General features: G+C 35.0%; 1 protein-coding gene and 1 long non-coding RNA gene across 3 annotated transcripts; both read left to right on the forward strand.

The window, feature by feature from the left end:
* Positions 1–7269: 7269 nt before the first annotated feature.
* LOC145168530 (uncharacterized) lies at positions 7270–9020 on the forward strand. 2 transcript variants are annotated; one of them, XR_013741915.1, is made up of 5 exons: positions 7270–7389; positions 7763–7838; positions 8096–8267; positions 8546–8764; positions 8951–9020. It is a non-coding gene; the product is annotated as an uncharacterized LOC145168530 (long non-coding RNA). The 2 variants fall into 2 exon arrangements; XR_013741914.1 differs by having other exon boundaries at positions 8850–8996.
* Positions 9021–20967: 11947 nt separating this feature from the next.
* Positions 20968–21660, forward strand: LOC145104104 (uncharacterized). Its single transcript, XM_079041388.1, has one exon. It carries the CDS (start codon positions 20968–20970, stop codon positions 21658–21660), a length of 693 nt encoding a protein of 230 aa, XP_078897514.1.
* The last annotated feature ends 4549 nt before the right edge of the window (positions 21661–26209 follow it).

Raw genomic sequence — 26209 nt, forward strand, 5'->3', positions numbered from 1 at the left:
GCTTTTGGTCAAGCAAGGATGCCATGCAAGGGTTTTTAGAGTATATTTACCCTTTTTGGCAATTTTGACTTCAAGACATGCATTGGACATGTATGTCCATAAAGTCTCCATCTTTGGAACATTTTGAGGACTAGAAACTCTTCTGGAAAGGAGGGATTCCAGATCCTTAGGGTCTTGGACCACATGGCTAAGCTTTTGAGCTTTCCAACCTTTGTTAAGGGCCTTAGAGCATTCAGAGTGGTTCTAGAGGATAAAGTTGGAAACTATATCCTTCTAGACACCTTTAGGTTTCAGATCTAAGCCCTAGAGCCCCTGCATTCAATGTATCATCAGAATAAGCAACACAAGGGGGGGACTCGACGAGTTGCTCTGGAAACTCGACGAGTTAGATCGGGTTTCCCCATATGACTGGACATTGAGTGAACTCGTCGAGTCGATGAGACAACTCGGCAAGTTGGCTAGGGTTTGTCTCGGCTTTCTGGACTCTGAAGGAACTTGACGAGTTGCTAGATGCACTCAAAGAGTTGGGGTCAACATGGACTATTGACCTTGACTTTGACCAGAGTTGACTTTGAGGGTATTTATGGTATTTTGGGATTGTGACAAGTTAATCACATGATGCTTATAGGTAGTTGAGTTGGATCTGTGCGTTGGGACTTATTGGATCTTATTTTTTCAGTTCAGCATTCAGGAGAGGTGAGTCTCCTCACCATACCAATGGGTCTAAGGCACTAAGGCCGGCCCATTTTGTGATATGTGGTACACTAGTTGATGTAGAGATATGTGGTATGATAGTTAGCTATATGCTAAGTGGTATGCTAGTCATTTATGAGATACTTGCAGGGAAGACCATGGGGGGAGCCCATGAAACTTGGATGTAAGACCATGTGGGGGAGCCCATGGCTTGTGAGCTAAAGACCATGGGGGAGCCCATGACACTTGGATGAAAGACCATGTGGAGGAGCCCATGACTTGTCAGCTAAAGACCATGGGGGACCCCATGTCACTTCGGTGTAAGACCATGTGGGGGAGCCCATGACATCCTTGTATGTTTGTATGCATGGCTTATGTGGTTATGTAGCTTTTATAGCTAATATGATTATGTGATTATGTGGATTGTGTGGGGTATGCTATGGGGAACTCACTAAGCATTAGCTTACAGTTTGTGGATTTGTTTCAGGTACATCTGATCCCAAGGGCAAGGGCAAGGCTTGATGACGCGGCATGCACTCTGTCTCAGGCATTTTTATGGGTCATTCTGATGATCGGAATAATATTGTTATTGTTATGAACTTGAAAACAATTGTATTTGAGATTTTATGGTTTATGGAAAATGTTTTTGACTATTTAAAAATGAAAATTTTCTTTTGAAAATTGGGTTGTTATAATTAGTACGAGTTAATTATAATTTTTATGTTGTTTTTATTGATTAAATAAGAATAATGTATAAATTAAATAACTTTGGCGTGTAAATAATATTTAAGTTCATATTATGAGAATATAAATAAAGTTATTAAATAATATGAATTTTATTATGGAAATTTAAAATATTTATAAAACGTCAGTATCGGGTTATAAAAACAAAAGTGAATATATATATATATATATATATATATATATATATATATATATATATATATATAACATATTAGCCAAAGTATTGTAAATAAAAGTTGTAATGGACGTAAATACGAGACTGCAAATATAAAGAACGTTGAAAACGAAACTTGTATGAAAAAGTTATGATTTTTCTAAGATATAAATAAAATATAAAGTAAAAATATATTATGATTTAGCTGTTGGGATCTAAAGTAAAGTTGTAGTAGATGAAAATACATAATCGTGGCTATAAAGAATGTCGAAAACGAATTTCGTATGAAAAAAGTTACGGTTATCCGAAGAAAACGAGAAAATAACAGGCAGCTGGCAACACTTGGTTGTCATGCCGCCACGTGGCAGCATAGAGACCACCCAACATACATACTAAGGGACACGTGGCACAATCTGAGAGCGACACATGGACATGAATAATGTTGTGAATAGTGTTAGATTTCACCCATATAAATAGCATTCGACCCCTCCCTTATTCGTTGCTAATTCCTTTTTTTTCAACCCTCAAGATTTCAGTCCCTTGTGATTTGATTTCTTTGTTCTTAAGAATCTCTAGTAAAGTGCCAGAGCGTTGGAATTCATTTTAGAAGAAGTCTAAATGTCGTAGTTACGCTCATTGTTTTTCAAGTTTTTGGGATATAGTGTATACTCATTGTCGTTATTATGAATATTAATTATCAATTCCACTTATATTATTAATTGATCTACTTACAGGAGCGATGTCTAGGATAGACATGTTGGTTTGGTTGTTGGATTTCAGAAAAGTTATATGCTGAAATGATCATGCCTCCCGACTGTCTTGACCGGTTAATCCTCATTTGATAGTCATGAAGTATTATATTGAAATTAATAATAAATTAAACTAAAAGTATTAGGATTATATATAGGAATATATAATTCATCGTAATGATTTTACACATTATAAATACAAATAAATAGTTTAAGCGAGAACTAAACTTAGCACTATATGTATTTAGATCACTTGAAAGGAAAGCAGAAGTGTTAAGACGTAAGACAATGTGCACGAATAAACATCCGCCTTTTTACAGGTTAGCGCATAGTTATTTTCATGACACACATTTATATAAAAAGTATTTTATATCATTTGAATTCTTATATGTGTATTGAATGTCATTACCTAGAATAAGTGTTAAGCGTATTTTTGATAATATTACATGACATGTACTATGCATACCAGATATGGTTATAGATTGTCTAGTTAACATGTTATATTTATTATTCTTATTATCATGCTTAGATTTCATTTAAGCTGGATAATGAGTAGTCTCATACTGAGGGTGTGTATGAGACAGGAAAAGAGAAGAGAGCTCTGTTATGTGGCACTATTACGTGTCGGGGTATTGGTTATGTACCAGAGTATAGAACGTACTAAGTCATTTAACGAAGTAAGTTAACGACCACTAAGTATTCTAGACAGTATTGTGGAACATTATCGGGTATTCATCCCGTAGGTGTTTTTGTATTATATCCCCCATGGTTAACTTTATTAACTTACACCTGCCAAAAAATCCCCAAAGCAGTATAGTTTACTCGTTGCTTACAGTGATCCATCAGGTTAGATCCCATGGGATCATTGTTATAGGATCAGTATGTGAAAATCCTCGGGTTGGGTAACTAATAGTGCATTATCATAGAGATATATCATATATGTATTGTTTGATAATGACTCTTTTTGTAGGATAAATATAATAATATTGTAGGTTGAAAACCCTATGTGTCTCATTAGGTTCACAAATCTGACCCACTCAAACTTTATGTATCATAGGTAGCAGTACTAAGGATGCTGAAATGTAATAAGAGCGTGTTGAATGAATAAGAGACTTGTTATTTTATTATAGCTGGTAATAAGTTATGTTTTGTATTTAGCTTGTAAACTATTATGCTTGTAACATATGTTTGGTATAATGATTATAATATCATTAGAGTTGTATTTTTAAACTTAATTTGATATCTAAAAAATATTTTAGTCTATCTGGGATTTTCCGCAATAGAGTTCTATAAAATACTCTATTATTTTCAAAGCATTAAAGAAAACTTTTTTCAAGCCTAAAATTATGAGATGTCATATATATATATATATATATATATATATATATATATATATATATATATATATATATATATATATATATTGTCAGGATCTTTTACGAACAAATATTTTCCCGCGAATCACTATGAAAATACGAACTTTTTTATGTGATTTGTTTTTCAAAAAAAGTGACATAAAGCACCAAATCAGTCCTATAGAAGCATATTCGCAAAAAAAATAGCATATACGACAGATGTATATGTGCATTTTTTATGAACTTTGTGAATTTCCGACACTTGTGCACACATATACCTGTCATATATGCACATTTTTTGAGATCTTTTTGCGAATATACTTCTATAGGAACAATTTAGTGCTTTATGTCACTGTTTTGAAAAAATATCACACAAAAAAATTCGCATTTTAAGAGTGGTTCGTGGGAAAATATGGGTTCGCAAAAGATTATCGATATATATATATATATATATATATATATATATATATATATATATATATATATATATATATATATATATATATATATATATATATAGGGCTAATTACTAATCTAGCCAAAATAAGGGGGTAATTATCAATTTTTAGCCAAAAATTAGCAAATGACCAAAAATAGCCCACGAAACGAAACCGTAGGTTTCGAGATTCGCCTACTATTTCGCCATTTCATCTATTGTTTCGCGTTTTGTATAATTTTTTTTTCATTTTTGACATTCAAAACCGTAGGTTTTTTAAAACCTACAGTTTCCTCTCGAAACCTACGGTTTCCCAAACCGTAGTCTACGGTTTTCGCAAAAAAAAGCTACGGTTTTTTATTTATTTATTTTTTATTTTTTTTGGGGGGTTTTCGCAAAAACCTATGATTTTTTTTTTCCAAAAAAAAATCATAAGATACATACAAGGGAATACAAATGTTTATTGGCTATTAATTTTTTTTTAATAAAAAAAAACCGGTTTTTTTGTGAAACCTACGGTGTACAAGTGTTTAATGCACAAACTGTGCAGTAAATACTTGTACAGCGTATAAAAAACCTACGGTTTCCCTTTTTGTTTTGTTTTTTTTTTTAAATTTATATCACAACAAAATACATCCAATTCCTATTTTATTGATACCATTTTTTTTAAAAAAAAAAACGAAAAAAAAACGTCCGTACGGTTTCATATGAAACCTACGGTGTACAAGTCGACACTGCACAAACAGTGCATTGGGCACTTGTACACCGTAGGTTTCATATGAAATCTACGGTTTTATATTTTTTTTTTCAATTTTTTTCAAAAAAAAAATTATCCCCATAAACAAAACCTACTCCTAATCAAAAACACGGTAAAATTTTTAAGAAAGTAGACAGACCTGGTTGTTCTTCATGTGTTCCATTGAGAGAAAAACGTAGCCAAACAAAAAAAACAATAGGAAAATGACCTAATCTAAAAAAAAATTAATTATATACTTTGGGCTAATGGGCCACGAAAAAGTAAACGACCCCTTGAAACAGTAGCCCATTAGGGGAAAAGAGTAGTCAACGGGCGTTGACCGTAGTCATCCTCTGTTGACCGTAGTCAAACAAAAGTTGACTACTCTTTTGTGGGTTATTTTTGGCTAAGTGGGTTTTTTTGGCTATTTTTTGATAAGTAATTAGGAAAAATGGCTAGTTTTGTATTTTTTCCCATATATATATATATATATATATATATATATATATATATATATATATATATATATATATATATAGAGAGAGAGAGAGAGAGAGAGAGAGTAAACTTTAAATTTGGTCCCTATGGTTTGCTGATTTATGTGGTTACGGTCTATTGACTTTCATTTTTGTGGTTATGGTCCTTCCGAGCATCTTTCGTAGTTGTTTTGGTCCCTCCCAAAACTGAAATGACTAACTTGCCCTTATACAATTTCTTTTCTCATTTTCTTTCTATTACACATTTAAAAATATACACCCTAACCCTTACTCTTCCCCATACCCGCCCACCAACTCTCTTTCTATCATACTTTGGCTTTTAAGAAAAAAACTTAACCCAATAATGATTTGGCTTTGAAGCAATGTTGACCACAAAGCCACAAATTGTTCCGAAAAATTGCAAATCACCGGAGGTTAAAACTCGTTCATCACTACCCTCAGATTGAACAAACAACAATTTTCCTTGATTTTAACATTTTCATATCAAACACTCTTATTAACCCCACAACATCACAATCTTCCTCCATTCATTGGAGGTGAACTGAAAGCATCATCAAATCATCATCTCTTTCATTCGAATCGTAATCAGTGTCGATTCATTGTTACACTCCTTCCGAATCAATATATTGCCATCAAAGATCTTGCATTGATTCATCATCTCTAATTAATTGTGATTTGATGTCATTGGTTGTTATATTATACAGATTAGTTCACACTTTTAGTACAAACACCTCCGTCAGCAAAAAAAAATAGACGGAGTGTCAATTTCTCTAAAGTTGAAAGATCTGTAAGGTCAGTAAAGAACAAATCAACTGAAAAACTAGGAGAATGTGGTTTTGTTTTTTTCAAAGATGGTTAGTTTAGTGATGTAATTACTTGAACAAACAATCATTAGACTAGGATTTGAAGCCAAAAAATAGAAATTTGTCTAGTTTCCCCATTCTTGATGAACTTGTGGGTACTCGAGTTTTTGTTGAACCTTAAAAAGGGTTCTTGAATCTATGGTGTTCGATCTTGGTAATAGAGGGATGGGATGGAGAGGAGGGAGAGACACATTTATGATTTGGGTATGAACCAGAGTAGTCAGCATGAGAAAAAAAACGAAAGGAGTCGGTGTTTATTGGCGGCAATCGTTGGTCATAAGAGAGGGAGAAATAAAGATAAGGGAAGGTAAAAGGTGAGGAAGATGCGTTCTCAGAGAGAGAGAGAGAGAGAGAGAGAGAGAGAGAGAGAGAGAGAGAGAGAGAGAGAGAGAGAGAGAGAGAGAGAGAGAGAGAGAGAGAGAGAGAGAGAGAGAGAACTATATTTAAATTAATACAACTTTAATTTTAGTAGAATAAATTCTAAAAAAAATATTAAGAAGGGCAAATTTGTATTTTTAGTTTGAAAAGGAACCAAATCTACAATAAAACCTATTGATAAGGACGTTCTATGCAATGTTTATAGTTCAGGGACCCTGTCCACAGAAAATCATAAACTAAAGGGACCAAATTTGTAGTTTACTTATATATATATATATATATATATATATATATATATATATATATATATATATATATATATATATATATATATATATATATATATATATATATATATATATATATATATATATACTACCTTATAAAAGAAATCTCATTATTTCTATAAATAGATTCATTATAATAATATTATTTTTTTAAGACGTTCAAATCTCTATGCATAATGTACAACTAATTGAGAATAAAATAATATTATAAATTCAAACGTTCAAATGATAAAACCCCAAGTACAATTCAATGAATCCGTCAAATACCAAATCCCCTTTAACTTCGGCTAATTAAATTGGTAAAGACCAATGGAATCGGTGAACAAGATTCAAAATTGAAATCAGATTCAAAAGAACTTTGACTTTTGAAAACCTTATAAAACATAACCTCTCATTTCTCTCAAAACATTCTTCCGACTTTTGAAGATCCAAAGTTGACGATGATATAAGAGAAATCGGAGTTAGAGCTTTACTTTTCTGCATTTCTCCCTTGACAGGTTTAGTGTTTTTTTCCAAATCTTTCTTTCTCTATCTCTTTCTCTCGATCTTCATTTTCGTATTAATGGAGATATGCATGAGACAATGGAAGGAGATGTGTTTACTTTGATGTTGTAATTTTAACTTTATACGCTGGTTCTAACCCTAATCAGTCAAAATCCTCCCCCCAAGGTAGCAAATGTTCTTGATGTATGTGATGCATGTTGTGCTCTTTAATCCCTATGCACACACATATCTGCGTTTTTGGTGGTCATAGGTCTCCAACCAAACAATAAATTTACATTCTCTGAAAATGCAGTTTTTAGTTAATTATTTTAAAGGGTTCTTTTCGGTCGATTATCACATAATCACATTCTTCCTGACGGATTGCAGGTGGATTCTACTAATCGCCTTTTCTGTTGCCTGAAGTTTTCTCACTCTTGTTTTTCACTCTCTCCATGCTTTAAAGGTTCAATTTTTACTCTCACTTTCTGGTGTCTCCACTCCATTTCAGGTTCTGATGTTTGTCTACATTTCTCGTATTCATCTGTATATTAGGTTTTAATTCGTTTGTTTATACCACTTTTTTATTTGCCTGTTTCAATTCCGTTTGTCATAGTGATGACGAAAACCCTAATCGATATGTGTTTTTGTTGCATTTGTTGGAGAATTTGTTTCATCTTAAAACCTAAAATTTCTATTTTGGTTTCATAAATATGTGTTTAGGGCCAGCCTGCAAGCCAAATCATTGAAGTTGAAGAAGACGAGGAGTCTGAATTGAAGTTAAAGCCGAAGAAGACGAGGCGTCTGATGCCCTGGGTTGTTCTGAAGAAAACGATTCAAACAAGTATTCGTTGATTGCAAATCTTAATTAAACATACGGTTCTCTCACTTTCAGGTTAAGAAAGTTCTTGATCCTCCTAATTTTCGTCTTTCTGAAATTCAGAACTGCTGAAGTGAAGTTTTCCATCAGTGGTGCCATTACTATTTCGTGTGTTTGTGTTAGGTTTCGACTGATACCAAAAAATTGAAAGATAAGAGATTTTTGTGCCATTTGGTTTGGCGATTTAAGGAATGACTATAGGAATTGAAACTTGCTTTGAGCTTCAATATTTGAATTGGACATCTTATTAGCTTTAGGTGAGCTTAATTTTTGGATTCATTGATGCGACATAGGAAGAAGAATGGTGATGTTTTGGTGTCGGACTAAACAATCACAGCTCAGAGCTTTATCAAATCAGTTCATAGTTCAAACGATGCTACTTTCATATTCATGGGTCCTCTTCAATCATCAGGGGAACTGCAGTTGGTGTTCTCAAGAGTCCAAATTCAGCCTTTAACAGGACTGGATCCGAGTTTGGCAACTGTGTGCGATTCTTTGCTGCACTTGTTCAGGTATTCAATAATAGTGATTTAATCTTTTGACTCAAATAAAAGTCCAAATCAATTGACAACTTTATCAAAACTAACCACAACTTAGACTTTTCTGTTTGTTTATCTATATCATGTGGTGCATGTGGTTGTTTGTTGATTGGGAAATTTGTATTGAAATGGTTTATTATGTCAAACCGAAATATGAAGATAAGGACAAGGGGCGTCCACAAATGAATGAACAAATATCTGCTCAGTATGTTAGAATTGTAACAGATGAAGGTATGTCTACTACTAATTCATGTACTTCATACAACTTTCAGAATGTAAAAAGATTGTATGAAAGTGGACATGTATCTCAATAAGAACGATATTTACAGTTTACTTGAAGATGTTGTGTTCTGTTTAACAATAATTGCTTATGTTAGAATTCATTTTGAAGGTCACACCACTTTACTTTTTTATAGCATTATTATTTATTTTATAATCTTTAATTTGCAGGACATGGTTGTTCACATCCATTATAATATTTTCTGAATTCTACTTTTTATTTTTTATATCTTTGCACAACCTACATATTCTTGAAGGGTTAAATGCAAGAAGTAGCAATTCACTTTTCATATAAGTTTTGGGTTTACAACAAAAGATAGGATTGCATTTTCATTTTATTGTTTATTATAACATCTTATTTTCTTTTATTCGTATGTAGCGTTGTACTTTGAAAAATCTATTCGATTACATTATGATGGTTTTTTTACAACAGATATTGTAGAGTTATCAAGAAAGTACAAGCTCGAGGTTAAGTTCTTCAAATTCACGAGGAGACGTTGACTGAGTAAAGAAAAAAAAAACAAAAGCAAAATAGAAACAAGGACCAGCCTATAATATACTATAATATACTGCAGATTTTTTTAATTGTTTTAAAAATAAGAAGTTTAAAATGCCAAAATAAAAAAAGTTGTAAAAATAATAAGTGAATTGTAAAAAGTTATTCTTTAGCTGTAGAGAACTGAGCTTATGGGGAGGTAGTAGCCACAACTTATGTGTGACTACATAAAATATTCAACACACATACTTGAACTAAAAAAATTACCATGTTTTCATTTGTATATGTTGAATATATAGTTAAGTTAATATGTTAAGTAGATAATATATAACATCAAATAGAATTTCGAACAATAATTAAGTTAAAATGATAAGTAAATAATATATAACATAAAAGTAGAAAGTAAAGGAAGTATCTCGACTTCTATTAAAATAAAAAATGGATTGAACGCAAATTTTGTTATATATTATACAATAAAAGTAACATTTGATATATTTTTAATACTAGAACTTGTACTTTCTATAATGTTTAGGTTTATACGTAAATTAAATAATAACATTGCCCATATATAATCTGTTTGAGTACAATTTAAAAGTTTAAGTTTATAATATAAACTAAGAGGTGACATTTAAAAGATCAAACAATATCACCTCTTCAAATTAAAAATATTATGTTTTTTATATCTTGAAAATTGCTAGGTTGATTTATTAATCTAATCTCTTTCACTGCTAGAAGCGGTGAAGTTCCTATTAAAATACGGATGTAAATTTTCGGTCCAAAAAAACACTTATGGATCAACGACGGAAAACTACAACCTAATTTAGTGACCAGATTGTGATTTATTAGGTATATTTTTTAGATTTTTTTTTTCTTTTGCACTGTGTTCAATCTTTAACGCACCTATCAATTGTATGGAAGAAATCCAAATAACCAATTTGGCCGACTGACTACACTATCCTCATATATCCCAAAAAAACAAAAAAAAAAAAAAAAAAAGATAACATTTTTTTTATTGGTACTAATCATTTCGTAATAACAAATTTTTCATGAATGCATTATTCTTTAGTTTACCATATAATGTGAAGATTTACATGCCTCCTTATTTTTAATATCTTGGACGTATCATCATCCGCCTAACCTGAAAAATACTAGACTAACAACGTTTTAAAGCTAATTTTATCAAAGTTAAGTTCTTCGTCATACATCATGGAGAATGTTGTCTACAAGTCGTATAGAAGATTGCTTATAAATGAATCCATATAAAATAAAAATGATGATTTTTATATAATAAAAATAACCGATTAACGATATATACTTTTTAGATTTACTAAAAGCTAACCTTTAATCATATGCATTTCCTGATTGTAATAATTATACGAGAGAAACCAATGTCTCATTCCATTAAAATTATACCAACTTAATTTATCGGCAGACACCATACTGTCTTAAAGTTTTTCTATAAAAGGTGATGGAGTTGCAACGTGGTGTATAAAAAAGTGTTGCACAATTAATAAAGTATAATCAGTCCTGTGTTATTACATATTTTCATATTTCGTGTATTCTTATATAATTCTATTATTTTTGTTTGAATGGCTTACACATTTTATATTTTGTGCCGTCTTGAACCGTTTATTTGATGCATCATGTAACAAATAACGTCAAAGTTGGATTATGTTGTCTTAGACATATATTTTTTTGGAACATAACATTTTTGTAAAAAAAATATCATTAAAAAAAAACTATTCACCGCCGCCGCTTTGCGCGGGTACACCACTAGTGTATATATATATATATATATATATATATATATATATATATATATATATATATATATATATATATATTCTACTAATAAAAGAGTCTAAATTTTACGGCTTATCTTTTTTTGTAGAGAATCACCAAATTGTTTTCCCGCCCATCGTTTTAGCTCCATTCAGATAAACATCAACTCTTAAAATCAGCAACACATCATCAATTAATATCAACTAAATCTCAAGAAATATGGAGCAAATCAATGAATATCAACCAAATCTATTAAGATCAATCACACCAGACATTTGATTCATGTACTCTGCCACGACATTGAATATGAACCCACTACACCTATGTTATCTCTCACCTTTCTTTTCTGTCTCTTTTATCGATCGAGGGATACCAAGAGGTAGCACTTGATCATCCTATGCCATGGGTAAATCCCCAAACATCTGTTTATTTATGTTTCATCCGAGACAACCATTATCTCTCCTTATTCTTCATCTGATGTTGTTTGCCACTTTTTTGTGAAGGCTTTAAGAATAGGGGTTGGTTTCCAGAGCTTTGGCGAAGTCAACGACAAAGATTTCTAGGGTTCCGATGAGGATCAACCATGATTATGGCAAACAAGGTGCTTGACCTTCTCACTCTCTTCCTCACATTCAAAGAAGAAACAAACCAATTTCTATCTTCCTCACATTCAAAGAAGAAACAAACCCATATCCATATAATCATATATTTCTTTGTTTAATTTTGTAAAATTAAGTTTTTGCAAAATCTGACCGGTCAGGTAGTGATTGTAGCCAATTCATTTCTTACTCGTCAGGTAGTGATTGTAGCCCGTTAATTTTGTATTACAAATTGTTTGTTGTTATTTTTGCTTAAAAACTTTTCATATTTTTCAGGGGCTGAAGCACATGTTTCTCACCATAAGGGTGTTTAAAATGGAAAAGATTGGTAGACAATTAATGTTGAGAGGTTTATTCATCCTATTTTGGTTGATTCTTTTTACATAATTTTTTATTATCTAACGATATCAATGAGTGGTTTTCCTATATTAAGATCAACATAGAGAATTTAAAGAGGCTAACCATCATTCTTCTTATTATTTATGCAACTTTCTCTGAACAATTTTGGGAAATCAGGATGATTAGGATTTCAAGAAATAAGAAGGTTACATCCTGCCCTTTCTTTTTGAAGATTTTAGTTTTTTGGAGTTGTTTTGAAACAAAATTAAAAAGGGAAATTGTTGTTTTTTTGCGGGACCCATGATATATTTTATTTACATGATGCATGTAGCAGTTAGGGATTATTGCTTTGAATAATTTCTCAGTAATTGTATATATTCCCTGAGCCTTAGTGATTGTGATTATAAATTTAGAGAAAGAAAATTTATAAAATAAAAATATTAACAATTCACCAAAGTTATTCCCAAAAGTGATTATTAGACGTCTAAAACCTTTGTTGTTATCAGGCTATTATTTCAATACTAAGGTATTTCCTATCTTGATTAAACCATTAAGCTAATTCTAATCTTTTTAAAAAGGGAAGTGATTCATACACTACATTTTTTATCCGTACACAACATTTTATGCTTAATAGAGTTGTGTAATACAACATTTTAAAGCACAAATTGTTGTGTATGGATAAATGTTGTTGTGTATGAATCAACTCCCTTTTAAAAAGAGTCATTTCATGTCATGATGAGCTGAAACTTGATTATGTAGACAACTCTAGCAGAAGTGTTATCAATTCATATAATCCAATGTTTCCAAATGGTGTTTTACTTTTACAAAATTCTCTCTATTGGGTATTACATTCTAATGTCTTGACCTTTTGATAACAAATTGTTGTTGTTGGTTTCATATTTAAAGTTTTTAAATGATTTAAGAGGTGATTGTTTCATGATATTTTTTTTTATAAATAATCACTATTAGGTATTACGTTTTATTAAGTTTCAATCATTTTTTAGTTTGTCAACCGTGTAATACACGGGTTATAACCGAGTGTGTGTGTATGTATGTATACATATATATATATATATATATATATATATATATATATATGTATGTATGTATGTATGTATATATGGAAAAGTGAATATACCCCACAAAGTATATAAGCTTATATACCCAAACTCACCGTACTACGTTGTTTTTATATCTTATATGCATTATAATCGTTAAAAGTTTTTCAAATTCAACTCCTAACTTGATTTACTTTCAAAATTTTTAGAAATTTCACATTATCTTCCTCTTACGTAATTTTCATTTGCAACTGTAATATATATATATATATATATATATATATATATGTGTGTGTGTGTGTGTGGAGGGTTCATATGAGATGGAGGTGATTTTGCAAGACAACTTTTTCACTTCATTTTCAAATGGATTTATTCTTTTTTGCTGACTCATCATTTTTATCTTCGATACAAATTAGGAAAAAACTTCCACTTATTTTTTGTGATAGAGTCTGGCATTTTACTAGTATAACCCAGGTACTATATTATGGAAACCAAATACAAACATTACTAGTTTAGCTTGTGTTTTCCAAACTTTTTGTATATTCAATCAATAATTGGGTAATATTTTTTATGTTTTCCCATACCACAATCAATTCTCAAATTTACTTTTTTTTTAAAACCCACAAATTTATTTAAGAAGCTAGCTAGAGCCTAGCTAAAACAAAATTAATAATGGATCGGAGTGTTGAATAAGTCCATCCAATTAATCCTATCCTTAGATTTATAAAAAGTAAACTAATGAAAAGAATGTTCAATAATATTATCAAAACCGGATTGTTTCCTATAAACAGACGACCGAAATAAAACAAAATTTCGATACGTCCAAATGACCTATAAAACAAACATAAAAATCAACTCCACAATCGATCGCTCAATTCTACCCATCGGATGAGCATCAACCCAATCTAGAAAATTTGTCACCCCAACAAAGTCTGGAATCTACAATTCTAGCCATATCACTATTCGAATCCATATTTGAAGGGCCAAAGAACACTGAAAGAACATGTGCATATTATTCTCTGGAGTAAGTTGACAACCATGATACATAACCGAATCCAACTCCACTCCCCTGTCCACCAAATTACAAGAAATAGGAAGTCTATTTAACAGAATCTCCATACAAAAATATTAGTCTTTATCGAGGAAAATATATTCCATCTAGTGGTCCTTCCTTCCTCCGAAAAACGATACTCATCAATGATCAATTTATCTCCTATCGGACTTGACTGTAAAAACCCTAGTTGGATCCAAATCTCAACCCCAATTATCTAGGTTGGAATTCAAAACCACTAAACTCAGCAATCGCAACATATTCTCGAGCAGTATAGATTTTGCACCAATCCTAATTTGTCGTCGCCAAAGAAACACCACCCGCTATCCATCCAAAAATCACCAAACATAGCATTCTTCAAAGTAGACAAAGAAAAGAGCCTATTAATGTCTCCCTTTAGAATTAACCCTCGGATGGGTTTAGAGCATAACAACATTTGTATGTGATCATGCAACCCTAATTGCTTTGGATCTAAGTTTTTCTCTAGTTATACATACAAATAGAAATTCCTAAGCAACAACCCTAATACTAGCATACAATTCGAAATATATATGAAAACTAGGGTTAGAAGATTACCTTGCTTGCTATCTAGTAATAACACAAAATCCTTGGTTGATCTTGACTTCTGAAATCTTAGTGCCCCAAGTGTTGCACCTCTAATGGAGTCACAGACACCAATAGCAAAGGATGAATGAGAAGAGAAGGAATAGGGCATAAATTCGGCTAGGGTTTCTCTAAGAAAGCATGGGGCCGAAAATGCTTAGCCAGGGGGTCTTTAAATAGCTGTGGTTGCTAGGGTTTTCGGGTGGAAACCCTAATTTCCTCCTTATTCCCTAAGCAACCCATGGACACTCCTTCTAAAAGGCCTTGGACGAATTCTATAGGGCCTCCTATAGATTTCGTCCACTCCCTTCTAAAGGAATCCATCAGCCCAAATTGTAACTATCAATGATTGCAATACCAGTCCCCGTTCTTTTAATCAGTTCCTTTAATCCCAAAATTAATATCAAATTAATTTCTTATTAAATACTAATTAAATCTTATGATTTCCAATTAATATATTATTCTTATAATATATTAATAAATTATTAATTAACCACTTTCTCCAAAAGTCATCATGTCAAGTTGCTATGGTGAAGGCAACCCAAAAGGACCATGCTACCATCAAATCAAGTACATACCAATTATAGTTATGGGCTTAGACATATAATCCAACAGTCTCCCACTTGGATAAGTGATAGCTTATTTTATTTCCTTATTTTTATTAGTTTATCTTAGATTTTTAGCTCTTTTTATTAGTATTGCATTGTATATTCTTTATTTTCTTTATCATGGATCGTATCGGGGGCTTGTTATGTTGCATGATGAATTTTGCAGGGTTTTGGAGCTTTTTGTGATTGTGGATTAGAGTGAAGACGGCTTAGTGGGCTCCCGAAGCATTATTGGGCTTGGCGGAATCAAAGAAGAAGAATTGGGCTTTGAAAGTTATTGGCTTGGATTATTTGGGCTTGTGAAGATGGATCATAAATTTCTAATTTTGGGCTTGGAGCATCCATTTAGTGGCTAAATGATGATTGGTGGATTCAAATTACATGGACAAGGGGGGGGGGGGGGTGAGGTATTCTTATATTTTTATTTGCATTTAGGTTGTATATAGTTGCATTTAGAGTAACTCATTTAGGTCATTCATAAAAAATTGCATAAAAAATTCCAAAAATATTGCATATTTTATTTCTTTCTTTTCTAATTTTCATGCTTTTTAGATGCATTCTAGTTTAAGTTCATGCATTTTTGTTCTTTCTTGTCTTCTCATCCCTACAGGTACCAGAGCACCGAGTCATGAGTATTGAATCATAGATTGGTCCCGGGTCTTGATATGGAATTCCTTGTGTTTGATAAGTGGGACACGTTTTGAGCCTCACAGACCATTTTAAGACCGCTTGTGTGGGGGTCAGATGCAGGTAGCTTGATTGGGTCTAGGTGCGGAGGGATGTGGTTGGTCATGCCAATGTGTGCGAGCAAAGATTAGCCCGGTAAGGTACATTGAAGATATTGAAGACTCGCATCTTGGTTTTGGGGGGAATACCCCTTAGTACTCCCGAGTCTCGTCCGAGCCTTGCTTAGTTAGATTCTCACCACCTTTTTAAGATAGGTTATTTTTTTTAAAGAGTCTAGAGTAGATAGTTAGATAGATTTTGTTTATCACACCTTGCATTGAGGTGCTTGATGAACTTTGAAGTGGGTCCCCCAATTCACATTTTTTGGGACCAAGTCTTTTCGGTAACACCCATTTTTGAGTCATTCCCCACCCTTTTTAGTTGATCTTGGCACATTGTCAATGATCATTAGGTGTTCATGTTAGCCTCCATCCTATGCTACATGGTGAAATTCCTTAGACCTTCAAAGATGAAAAGAAAAAAAAATGAAGAAGATTAAAGAAAAGCAACAAAATCAAAGAAGAAAAAAAATGAAGAAAAAGAGCAACACAAAAAGAAGAACATGAATCCAAGTTCAAGGCTTTAGATTTATTAAAAAAAAAAGTGGCTGAATATCAAGCAACAAAGAAGCTGAAGACCAAATAACAAAAGTTCAAGATCGAAGACTTAGGTTGTTAGGTTTAGATTTAGGTTAAGTAGAATTTTTATTATTTTATTTTATTTTTGATTTTTGGTGAGAAAAGGCCCCGACGATGAGACGGTAGACTGTAAAGGATAGTACAAGGGAGAAGCCTCTGAAACCGGATGTTTACCTGGAGGCCGCGCTGTAAAACCCTATTTCGTACTATACACTTTAGCCTGACAAATGTAGGAATCATAGTGTATGAAGAGGTGCCTTTCCTTCGTGCACTATGGTCTACATTGGTGATTTAAAGTGTCCCCACTGGGGGCATCTCTGTTTCCTTTGTCTTGCACACCGCAACTACATCCAGCCGTGATCTATTCGCCCATCAAGTGGTTGAGAATGTGGTTTATGGCTCTAAAGCGGGGAACATTTTGAAGATGCGTAGGGTTCATTGAAGGACTAATTCTGACCATGTTGACTGATGTTGACCAAGTTCTATGGTATCTTTCTTTTGCTCTTTTTAGTTTAGCTCATTCCGAGCTCATTTTAGTCTTGTTCTAACTTGAGGACAAGTTAGGTTTAAGCTTGGGGTGATTTGATAGCTTATTTTATTTCCTTATTTTTATTAGTTTATCTTAGATTTTTAGCTCTTTTTATTAGTATTGCATTGTATATTCTTTATTTTCTTTATCATGGATCGTATCGGGGGCTTGTTATGTTGCATGATGAATTTTGCAGGGTTTTGGAGCTTTTTGTGATTGTGGATTAGAGTGAAGACGGCTTAGTGGGCTCCCGAAGCATTATTGGGCTTGGCGGAATCAAAGAAGAAGAATTGGGCTTTGAAAGTTATTGGCTTGGATTATTTGGGCTTGTGAAGATGGATCATAAATTTCTAATTTTGGGCTTGGAGCATCCATTTAGTGGCTAAATGATGATTGGTGGATTCAAATTACATGGACAAGGGGGGGACCAAACGAATCTTTGGTAGTGGAAGGGTGGAGTAGTGGAATGGTGGACCAATGACATTCCAGCAGCATTTGCGCGGGTGGAATTTTGGCTGCGCGGGTACCCGCGCAACTGCCCAGTTTGGGTATTTTGGTCATTTGGCTCACAATAACTCAAGGGGATCAGATCTAGAGGCTCATTCACGAATTTTCCACCATTGGAGACCTGCAAGTGACGATTTGGAGAGCAAAATACTCAATTTCTTTCATCTTTTCAAGTCTTAGGTAGATTCTTGATGCAAATTAATTATTGTTCTTGTTACTTTGTTGCCATGAGTGGCTAATACTCTTATTTGGTTGACTTTGGCTGAAAACCAATGAATGTTTGTGGGTTTTGAAGGATTTATGTTGATTATCAATTTATTCCATGTTTATGATTCTAGTTTACAATTCTTATGCTTATTTGATGCTTTGATCATGAGCTTAGTATTTGATTGAGCAATGGTTGATTTGTTTCATTGATTTTGCATTGGATCATTGAATTTATCTAGAACAAAGGCTTTATGATGGTAGAAATCATCTCTAGCTTATGAATCATAGCTCCTTTATGGATGTGTAAGCATTTGACATCCTCTAGGAATTGGGGATTCCTTCATTCTTAAGGCTAATTGATTTCTTGGGATTAATTGCTTCAATTGACCCTTGATCTTAATTAAGAAGGTGTGTTGTGGGCTTCCCCAACCTCCATACTACCTATGAGGAATCTTGGCATATCATGCTTCATGATTGCTATAACCAATTTGGGATGAAGGATAAGCTTTGTATTAGATCCTAATGATAAACACACAAATGTTCATTGTGTTGAATTGCCTTAGTTAACCAATTATTCCCAACCTTTGAGCATCTCATCAACTTGCTTAATTGCAAGGTTTTTAGTTATTCGAGTATTTTAGTTTTCAAGTAATCAAACAACCCCCCTTTTTAGTTTAATTGTAGTTAGTTAGTTTAATTTCACTAGTTCTATTGAATTGCATTGGTGATTGAATACAACCATTTCCCCGAGGATCGATACCCCTTTTTATCATTATATTACGTTTATTTAGAAATCAAAGGGTGTAATTTGCTTGGTGGACTTGACATTCCCATCAAGTTTTGGCGCCGTTGCCGGGGAAATTGGTTATTGTTATTTGATTGTTTATGCCTAGGTCTACAAGAACCGGTGAACTACTCTACAATCCGGAAATTGAAAAAGAAGCAAAAAGGTTGAAAAAGTTAGCAAAACAAGCAAAGCAACAACAACTCGTTCAAGCTTCTTCCTCTTCTCCACTAATCAACATAGAAGATCAGGTTCATACTTCAAGTGATACCGACACCGAGCCGAATTCTCCAATTGTTGGTCAATCCTTTGAAGACATTCTGTTTGAAAACCACATAGCCATGAATCACACTCCACCTCACAATCCTAACCCAAACCCAAACAATCAAGATGCTAATATCCCACCCCATCAACCAAGACAACAACAACAAGAACCTCTCATTGATATGCCACCTTGGAATCAAGCCCCTCCTCAAAACCAACCCAATTATCAACCACAAAACCAAAACTTCCACCAAAACAACCAACCTCAAAACAATGCTTTTCAAGTTCAACAACAAGTACATTACCCAAATCAACCCAATTACCAACACCCTCCAATATACCAAAACCCAATGTACCCTCAACAACAACCTCCCTACAACCAATACCCTAACTACCAACCTTATCCACCACCAATCTACAATCATCAACCATACCCATATCCACCTTACCAACAACCACCCAATTACTTGCAACAATATCCCAATAACCCCAATCCACCCAATCCCCCTCAAGAGTTGACACTTCAGCAAATGATGGAGACAGATGTTACTCATACACCTCTTGCCATTGTTTATCCCGCAAACCGCCGAGGGATTGAATTGAAGTCAAGTTTCATCCATCAACTAACCAAGTTCCATGGTTTGGATAGAGAAGATCCTCAAAAGCATTTGAAGTCCTTTCATATGATATGTGTTAGCATGTTGCCCGACAATGTGACATTGGATGATTTCAAGTTAACCGCATTCCCGCTCACCTTGGAAGACAAAGCTAGAGAGTGGTTATTCAACTTACCACCGGGATAAATTCACACATGGGAAGAGTTACTCAAGGCCTTCAATAGCAAATTCTATCCCACCTCCCGCATTTCAAGTCAAATAAGTGACATTTTGGGGATTCGTCAAGGGGAAAATGAAACATTTCATGATTTTTGGGAGCGCTTCAACAATTTGTGTACAAGTTATCCTCAACACAATATACCCGAACAACTACTTCTTCAACAATTTTATGAGGGTATGAATGAAAAAGATCGGAGGATGACTGATGCTTCAAGTGGTGGTGACATCTTCAACAAAACCCCTCACGAGATCCGATTACTTTTTGGTACCATTTCTCAAAATCAAAGGAATTTTGGGACTCGAAATGACATGAAGAGAAATTCTACACAAGTGGTTGGTGAAGTTAGCAACACTCAACACTTGGAATCAAAGCTCTTGGATTTGACTAATGTGTTAAGTCAAATGGTGGTGGGAAGTGGTCAACAATTGATGGTATGTGGTATTTGTGCAATGACGGGCCATTATACGGATAAGTGTCCCACACTTGGAAGTGAACCGGAAGATGTGAATGCAATGGGCGGATATCAAAGTCAACCAAGACCCATGGGATTTCAAAACAATTTCAACCCAAATTTGAGGAATAACCAAAACAACCCTTATCCACCAAAGCAAAATCCACCAAATCTTTTGATGAGACCCCAACATCCACAATACCAATCCCAAAAACCTCCATATCCACAAAATTCTTATAACCCTCCAAATTACCAACAACCTCCACAATAAGGCCAATCAAGTGGTAACCATCAAATGAGCCTTCAAGAACTCGTTACTTCTCTTGCTCAAAGCCAAAGCCAATTTCAACAAGAGACCAAGAATACTTTCTCCAACATTCAAGCACAAATTCGAGACTTGACAACCGCTCTCAACAAGATGGAACAAAGGGGTAAACTTCCATCACAAACCGAGAAGAACCCCAATGTGAGTGCCATCACCTTGCGAAGTGGGAAAACACTTGGAGAAAGTCAACCTAAAAGAGTTTCAAGAGAAGACGAAGATGAAGTGATCATTGTGGAACCTCCAAAAGTTGTAGTTCCTCCAAAGGAACCGGTTGTGCCAAATGTTGATCAACCCGATCCTTCCAACAAACCCATCAAACCATTGGTCATACCACCGCCTTTTCCATCCCGGTTGGCTTCCTCAAAGAAACAAGAAGAAGAGAAAGAGTTTCTTGAGACTTTCCGCAAGGTTCAACTCAACATTTCACTATTGGATGCCATTAAGCAAATCCCACGTTACGCCAAATTTCATAAGGATTTGTGCACCAACAAGAGAAAATTCAAGACAAATGAGAAGATTCAAGTCAATGCAAATGTATCCGCGGTCATCCAAAAGAAGCTTCCACCCAAATGCAAAGACCCGGGAATGTTTGCTATACCTTGTACCATTGGTGATTTACATGTTGAAAGTGTCATGCTAGATCTTGGAGCCTCAATCAATATCATGTCATACTCGGTTTTTCAATCTCTCAATGTTGGACCTTTGGAAGAAACCGGAGTCATCATTCAATTAATGGACAAGTCAAGTGTATTTCTAAGAGGCGTGTTAGAGGATGTACTAGTTTAAGTCAATCAACTAGTATTTCCCGCAGATTTCTATGTCATTGACCTTGAAGAAAAGACTCCTTCCAAGTCATCTATGATTCTCCTTGGAAGACCCTTCATGAATACCGCTCACACGATTATTGATGTCCACAATGGGAAGATCACCATGGAGTTTGATGGAGAGACCATTCACTTCAACATCTTTGAAGCAATGAGATATCCTAGCAACATATCTCCATTGTATCGAATTGATGTGATTGAGCCAATCACCCAACAATTATTCGAGTTATCAAGTGGGGATCTTTTGAAGATGGTGCTTAACATGAGTCTTGAAGGTGAAAGTTTGAAGAATACCTTGGATTTGTATACATTGGATTCCAAAGTTGAAGATATTGTGAAGGCTCTCGAAATTACTAATTCCACAAAGAAGGATGTTTTTCAAGTTGCCTTATCTCATTCTCCAATCAAGATGCCACCTTCCATAATCCAACCACCCACACTTGAATTGAAAGTCTTACCTAGCCATTTGAAATATGCTTATCTAGGTCAAGATGAGACTCTGCCGGTGATTATCTCTTCTCAATTGAAAGACTTTGAAGAAAACCAATTGATTGAAGTCTTGAAAGAGCATAAAGAGGCCATGGGGTGGACCATAGCGGACATCAAGGGGATAAGTCCTAATGTATGCACTCACAAGATACTCATGGAAGATGATTGCAAGCCTAGGAGGGAAGCCCAAAGACGATTAAACCCTCCCATGATGGAAGTTGTCAAGAAGGAGATAATCAAGTTACTTGATGCGGATATGATTTACCCAATTTCCGACTCCAAATGGGTTAGTCCGGTGCAAGTGGTTCCCAAGAAAACGGGAATCACGGTTGTTGAGAATAACAAAGGCGTAATGGTACCCACTCGAGTTCAAAATGGATGGAGGGTGTACATTGATTATAGAAAGTTGAATTCAAGCGCACGGAAAGATCACTTCCCTCTTCCTTTCATTGATCAAATGCTCGAGCGATTGGCGGGCAAATCGCATTATTGTTGCCTTGATGGATACTCGGGTTTTCACCAAATACCCTTTGCCCCCGAAGATCAAGACAAAACGACTTTTACATGCCCCTTTGGCACATTTGCCTACAAGCGGATGCCATTTGGATTATGCAATGCCCCCGCCACATTCCAAAGATGCATGGTGAGTATCTTCTCCGAGTATGTTGAAAATATAATCGAAGTGTTCATGGATGATTTCACCGTGTATGGCAATTCGTTTGATGAATGCTTGGGTAACCTTAAGAAGATTTTGAAAAGGTGCATTGAGAAAAAGTTGGTGTTAAACTTTGAGAAATGTCACTTCATGGTCAATCAAGGAATCATTTTGGGACACATCGTCTCCAAAAAGGGCATCGAAGTTGATAAAGCCAAAATTGATGTCATCCAAACCCTTCCTTACCCAACATGTGTTAGAGAAGTGAGATCTTTCTTGGGCCATGCGGGATTCTATAGAAGATTCATCAAAGATTTCTCAAAGATCACGCGACCAATGTGCCTCCTTCTTCAAAAAGATGTCGATTTTGACTTCAATACTGCATGCCAAGAAGCCTTTGACAAACTTAAAGACTTGCTCACCTCCGCCCCAATAATCCAACCTCCAAATTGGGAGCTTCCATTTGAAATAATGTGTGATGCAAGCAATTTTGCTATTGGTGCGGTCTTAGGTCAAAAAGAGGGCAAAGCATCCCATGTCATCTACTATGCCTCCAAAACCTTGGATAATGCTCAAGCCAATTACTCCACCACCGAGAAGGAACTTCTAGCCATTGTATTCGCCTTGGAGAAATTCCGACAATACCTTCTTGGGACAAAAGTAATTGTGTATTCCGACCATGCCGCATTGAAGTATCTCATGACCAAGAAAGATGCCAAGCCACGGTTGATTCGTTGGATTCTTCTTTTACAAGAATTCGATCTTGAGATAAAGGATAAAAGTGGTGCCGAAAACCTAGTTGCGGATCACTTAATTCGGTTGAATATTGGTGATTCTTCTTCTCCTATCCTTGATGAATTCCCGGATGAACACCTCTTATATATGTCAAATTCCATTCCATGGTACGCGGATATTGTGAATTACTTGGCTACTGAAGAAATTCCTCATGCATTTACCAAGTACCAAAAGGCCAAGTTGAAGAGTGATTCCAAATACTACGTGTGGGATGACCCTTATCTTTGGAAACATTGTCCGGATCAACTCATACGGAGGTGTGTTCATCAAAATGAGGTTGAGTCAATTTTGAAGTTTTGCCATGAGTATGCATGCGGAGGACATTTTGGTCAAAACAAAACCATGCGAAAGGTGCTCGAATGCGGACTCTATTGGCCAACAATGTCAAGAGATACCTATCTATTTTGCAAGAGTTGTGATAGATGTCAAAGAACGAGAACCGTATCCATGAGGCATGAGATGATTCAAAGCCCTATCCTTATTTGTGAAATCTTTGATGTGTGGGGAATCGACTTCATGGGCCCCTTCCCCGTTTCTTTTGGTTATACTTATATACTCTTGGCGGTTGATTACGTCTCAAAGTGGGTGGAAGCAAAGGCAACAAGGCATGATGATGCTAAAACGGTAATTGACTTCTTGAAGTCCAACATTTTCGCAAGATATGGTGTACCAAGAGCTTTGGTGAGTGATACGGGCACTCATTTTTGCAATAAAATGATGGAAGCAATGACAAAGAGATATGGTGTCACACACCGGATATCAACCGCTTACCATCCACAAACAAATGGCCAAGCCGAAGTGTCAAATAGAGAAGTCAAACAAATTCTTGAAAAGACCGTCAACACTACCCGAAAAGATTGGAGCTTGAAGTTAGAAGATGCTTTATGGGCGTATCGGACCGCCTACAAAACTCCAATTGGTATGTCTCCATTCCGCCTTGTCTATGGAAAGTCTTGTCATTTACCGGTGGAATTGGAACACAAGGCATACTGGGCGGTTAAAAAGTGCAATTTCAATCTTGAAGAAAGTGGAAATCACCGAAAAATGCAACTTCAAGAAATCGAGGAATTGAGAAACGAGTCTTATGAAAATGCAAGCATCTACAAAGATAAAACAAAAGCGTTTCATGACAAACATATCACTCGTAAGCATTTTATCCCAGGCCAAAAAGTTCTTCTTTATCATTCACGCTTAAAGCTATTTCCGGGAAAATTGCGATCTCGATGGCACGGACCTTTTATTGTTATAAAAGTGTTTGATCACGGTGCGGTTGAAATTAAGAGTTTGGAAACAAATCAAATATTCAAAGTGAATGGGCACCGTTTGAAACCATTTTATGAAGGCTTTGACATGGGAGAATTCGACAACATAACATTGGAAAATCCGAATTACGAAGGTTGACGGAGGCGGAGCTATGTCTTGGCAAAGACGTTAAATAAATGCATTGTAAATAAATAATTTCCACTTGAAGTTTTGGGTGTTTCTAAGCTTGAAGTTGGTCTAAAAATAAGCATATGGAAGTCTTGCAATGATCTTGGTGAAGTTTGAAAAATGCTAAAATTTGAAATTTGCGCGGGTGCCCGCGCAGACTTTGCGCGACCGGCCTCCAGCCGTGCAGATTCCGAGTTCCAAATTACCCCCACATGGGATGCATTCTGATGTATGCGCGCGGCCGGTTCCTCACCCGCGCAAAGTTTGCGAGGGTACCCGCGCAAATATGTCATTTCATAAGAAAATTTCGAGCCATTTCATATGTGTCCTTTGTGCGACCAAGCTTTCATCCATGTGTATTTAGGCGGCCAAGAACTCCATCCAAGCATCATTATGCGACCCATGTGTTGCTTCCATACCGTCCTCGCGGGCCTCCTCCACCTTGATCCCGGTATGATCCTTCCTTACTCTCATCCTAAGCATTGAGGACAATGCTTAATTTTAAGCTTGGGGTGAGGTATTCTTATATTTTTATTTGCATTTAGGTTGTATATAGTTGCATTTAGAGTAACTCATTTAGGTCATTCATAAAAAATTGCATAAAAAATTCCAAAAATATTGCATATTTTATTTCTTTCTTTTCTAATTTTCATGCTTTTTAGATGCATTCTAGTTTAAGTTCATGCATTTTTGTTCTTTCTTGTCTTCTCATCCCTACAGGTACCAGAGCACCGAGTCATGAGTATTGAATCATAGATTGGTCCCGGGTCTTGATATGGAATTCCTTGTGTTTGATAAGTGGGACACGTTTTGAGCCTCACAGACCATTTTAAGACCGCTTGTGTGGGGGTCAGATGCAGGTAGCTTGATTGGGTCTAGGTGCGGAGGGATGTGGTTGGTCATGCCAATGTGTGCGAGCAAAGATTAGCCCGGTAAGGTACATTGAAGATATTGAAGACTCGCATCTTGGTTTTGGGGGGAATACCCCTTAGTACTCCCGAGTCTCGTCCGAGCCTTGCTTAGTTAGATTCTCACCACCTTTTTAAGATAGGTTATTTTTTTTAAAGAGTCTAGAGTAGATAGTTAGATAGATTTTGTTTATCACACCTTGCATTGAGGTGCTTGATGAACTTTGAAGTGG

Source organism: Lactuca virosa, chromosome 4, assembly GCF_052849685.1.
Source record: "Lactuca virosa cultivar CGN04683 chromosome 4, Lactuca_virosa_CGN04683_v6, whole genome shotgun sequence".
NCBI lineage: Eukaryota > Viridiplantae > Streptophyta > Magnoliopsida > Asterales > Asteraceae > Lactuca > Lactuca virosa.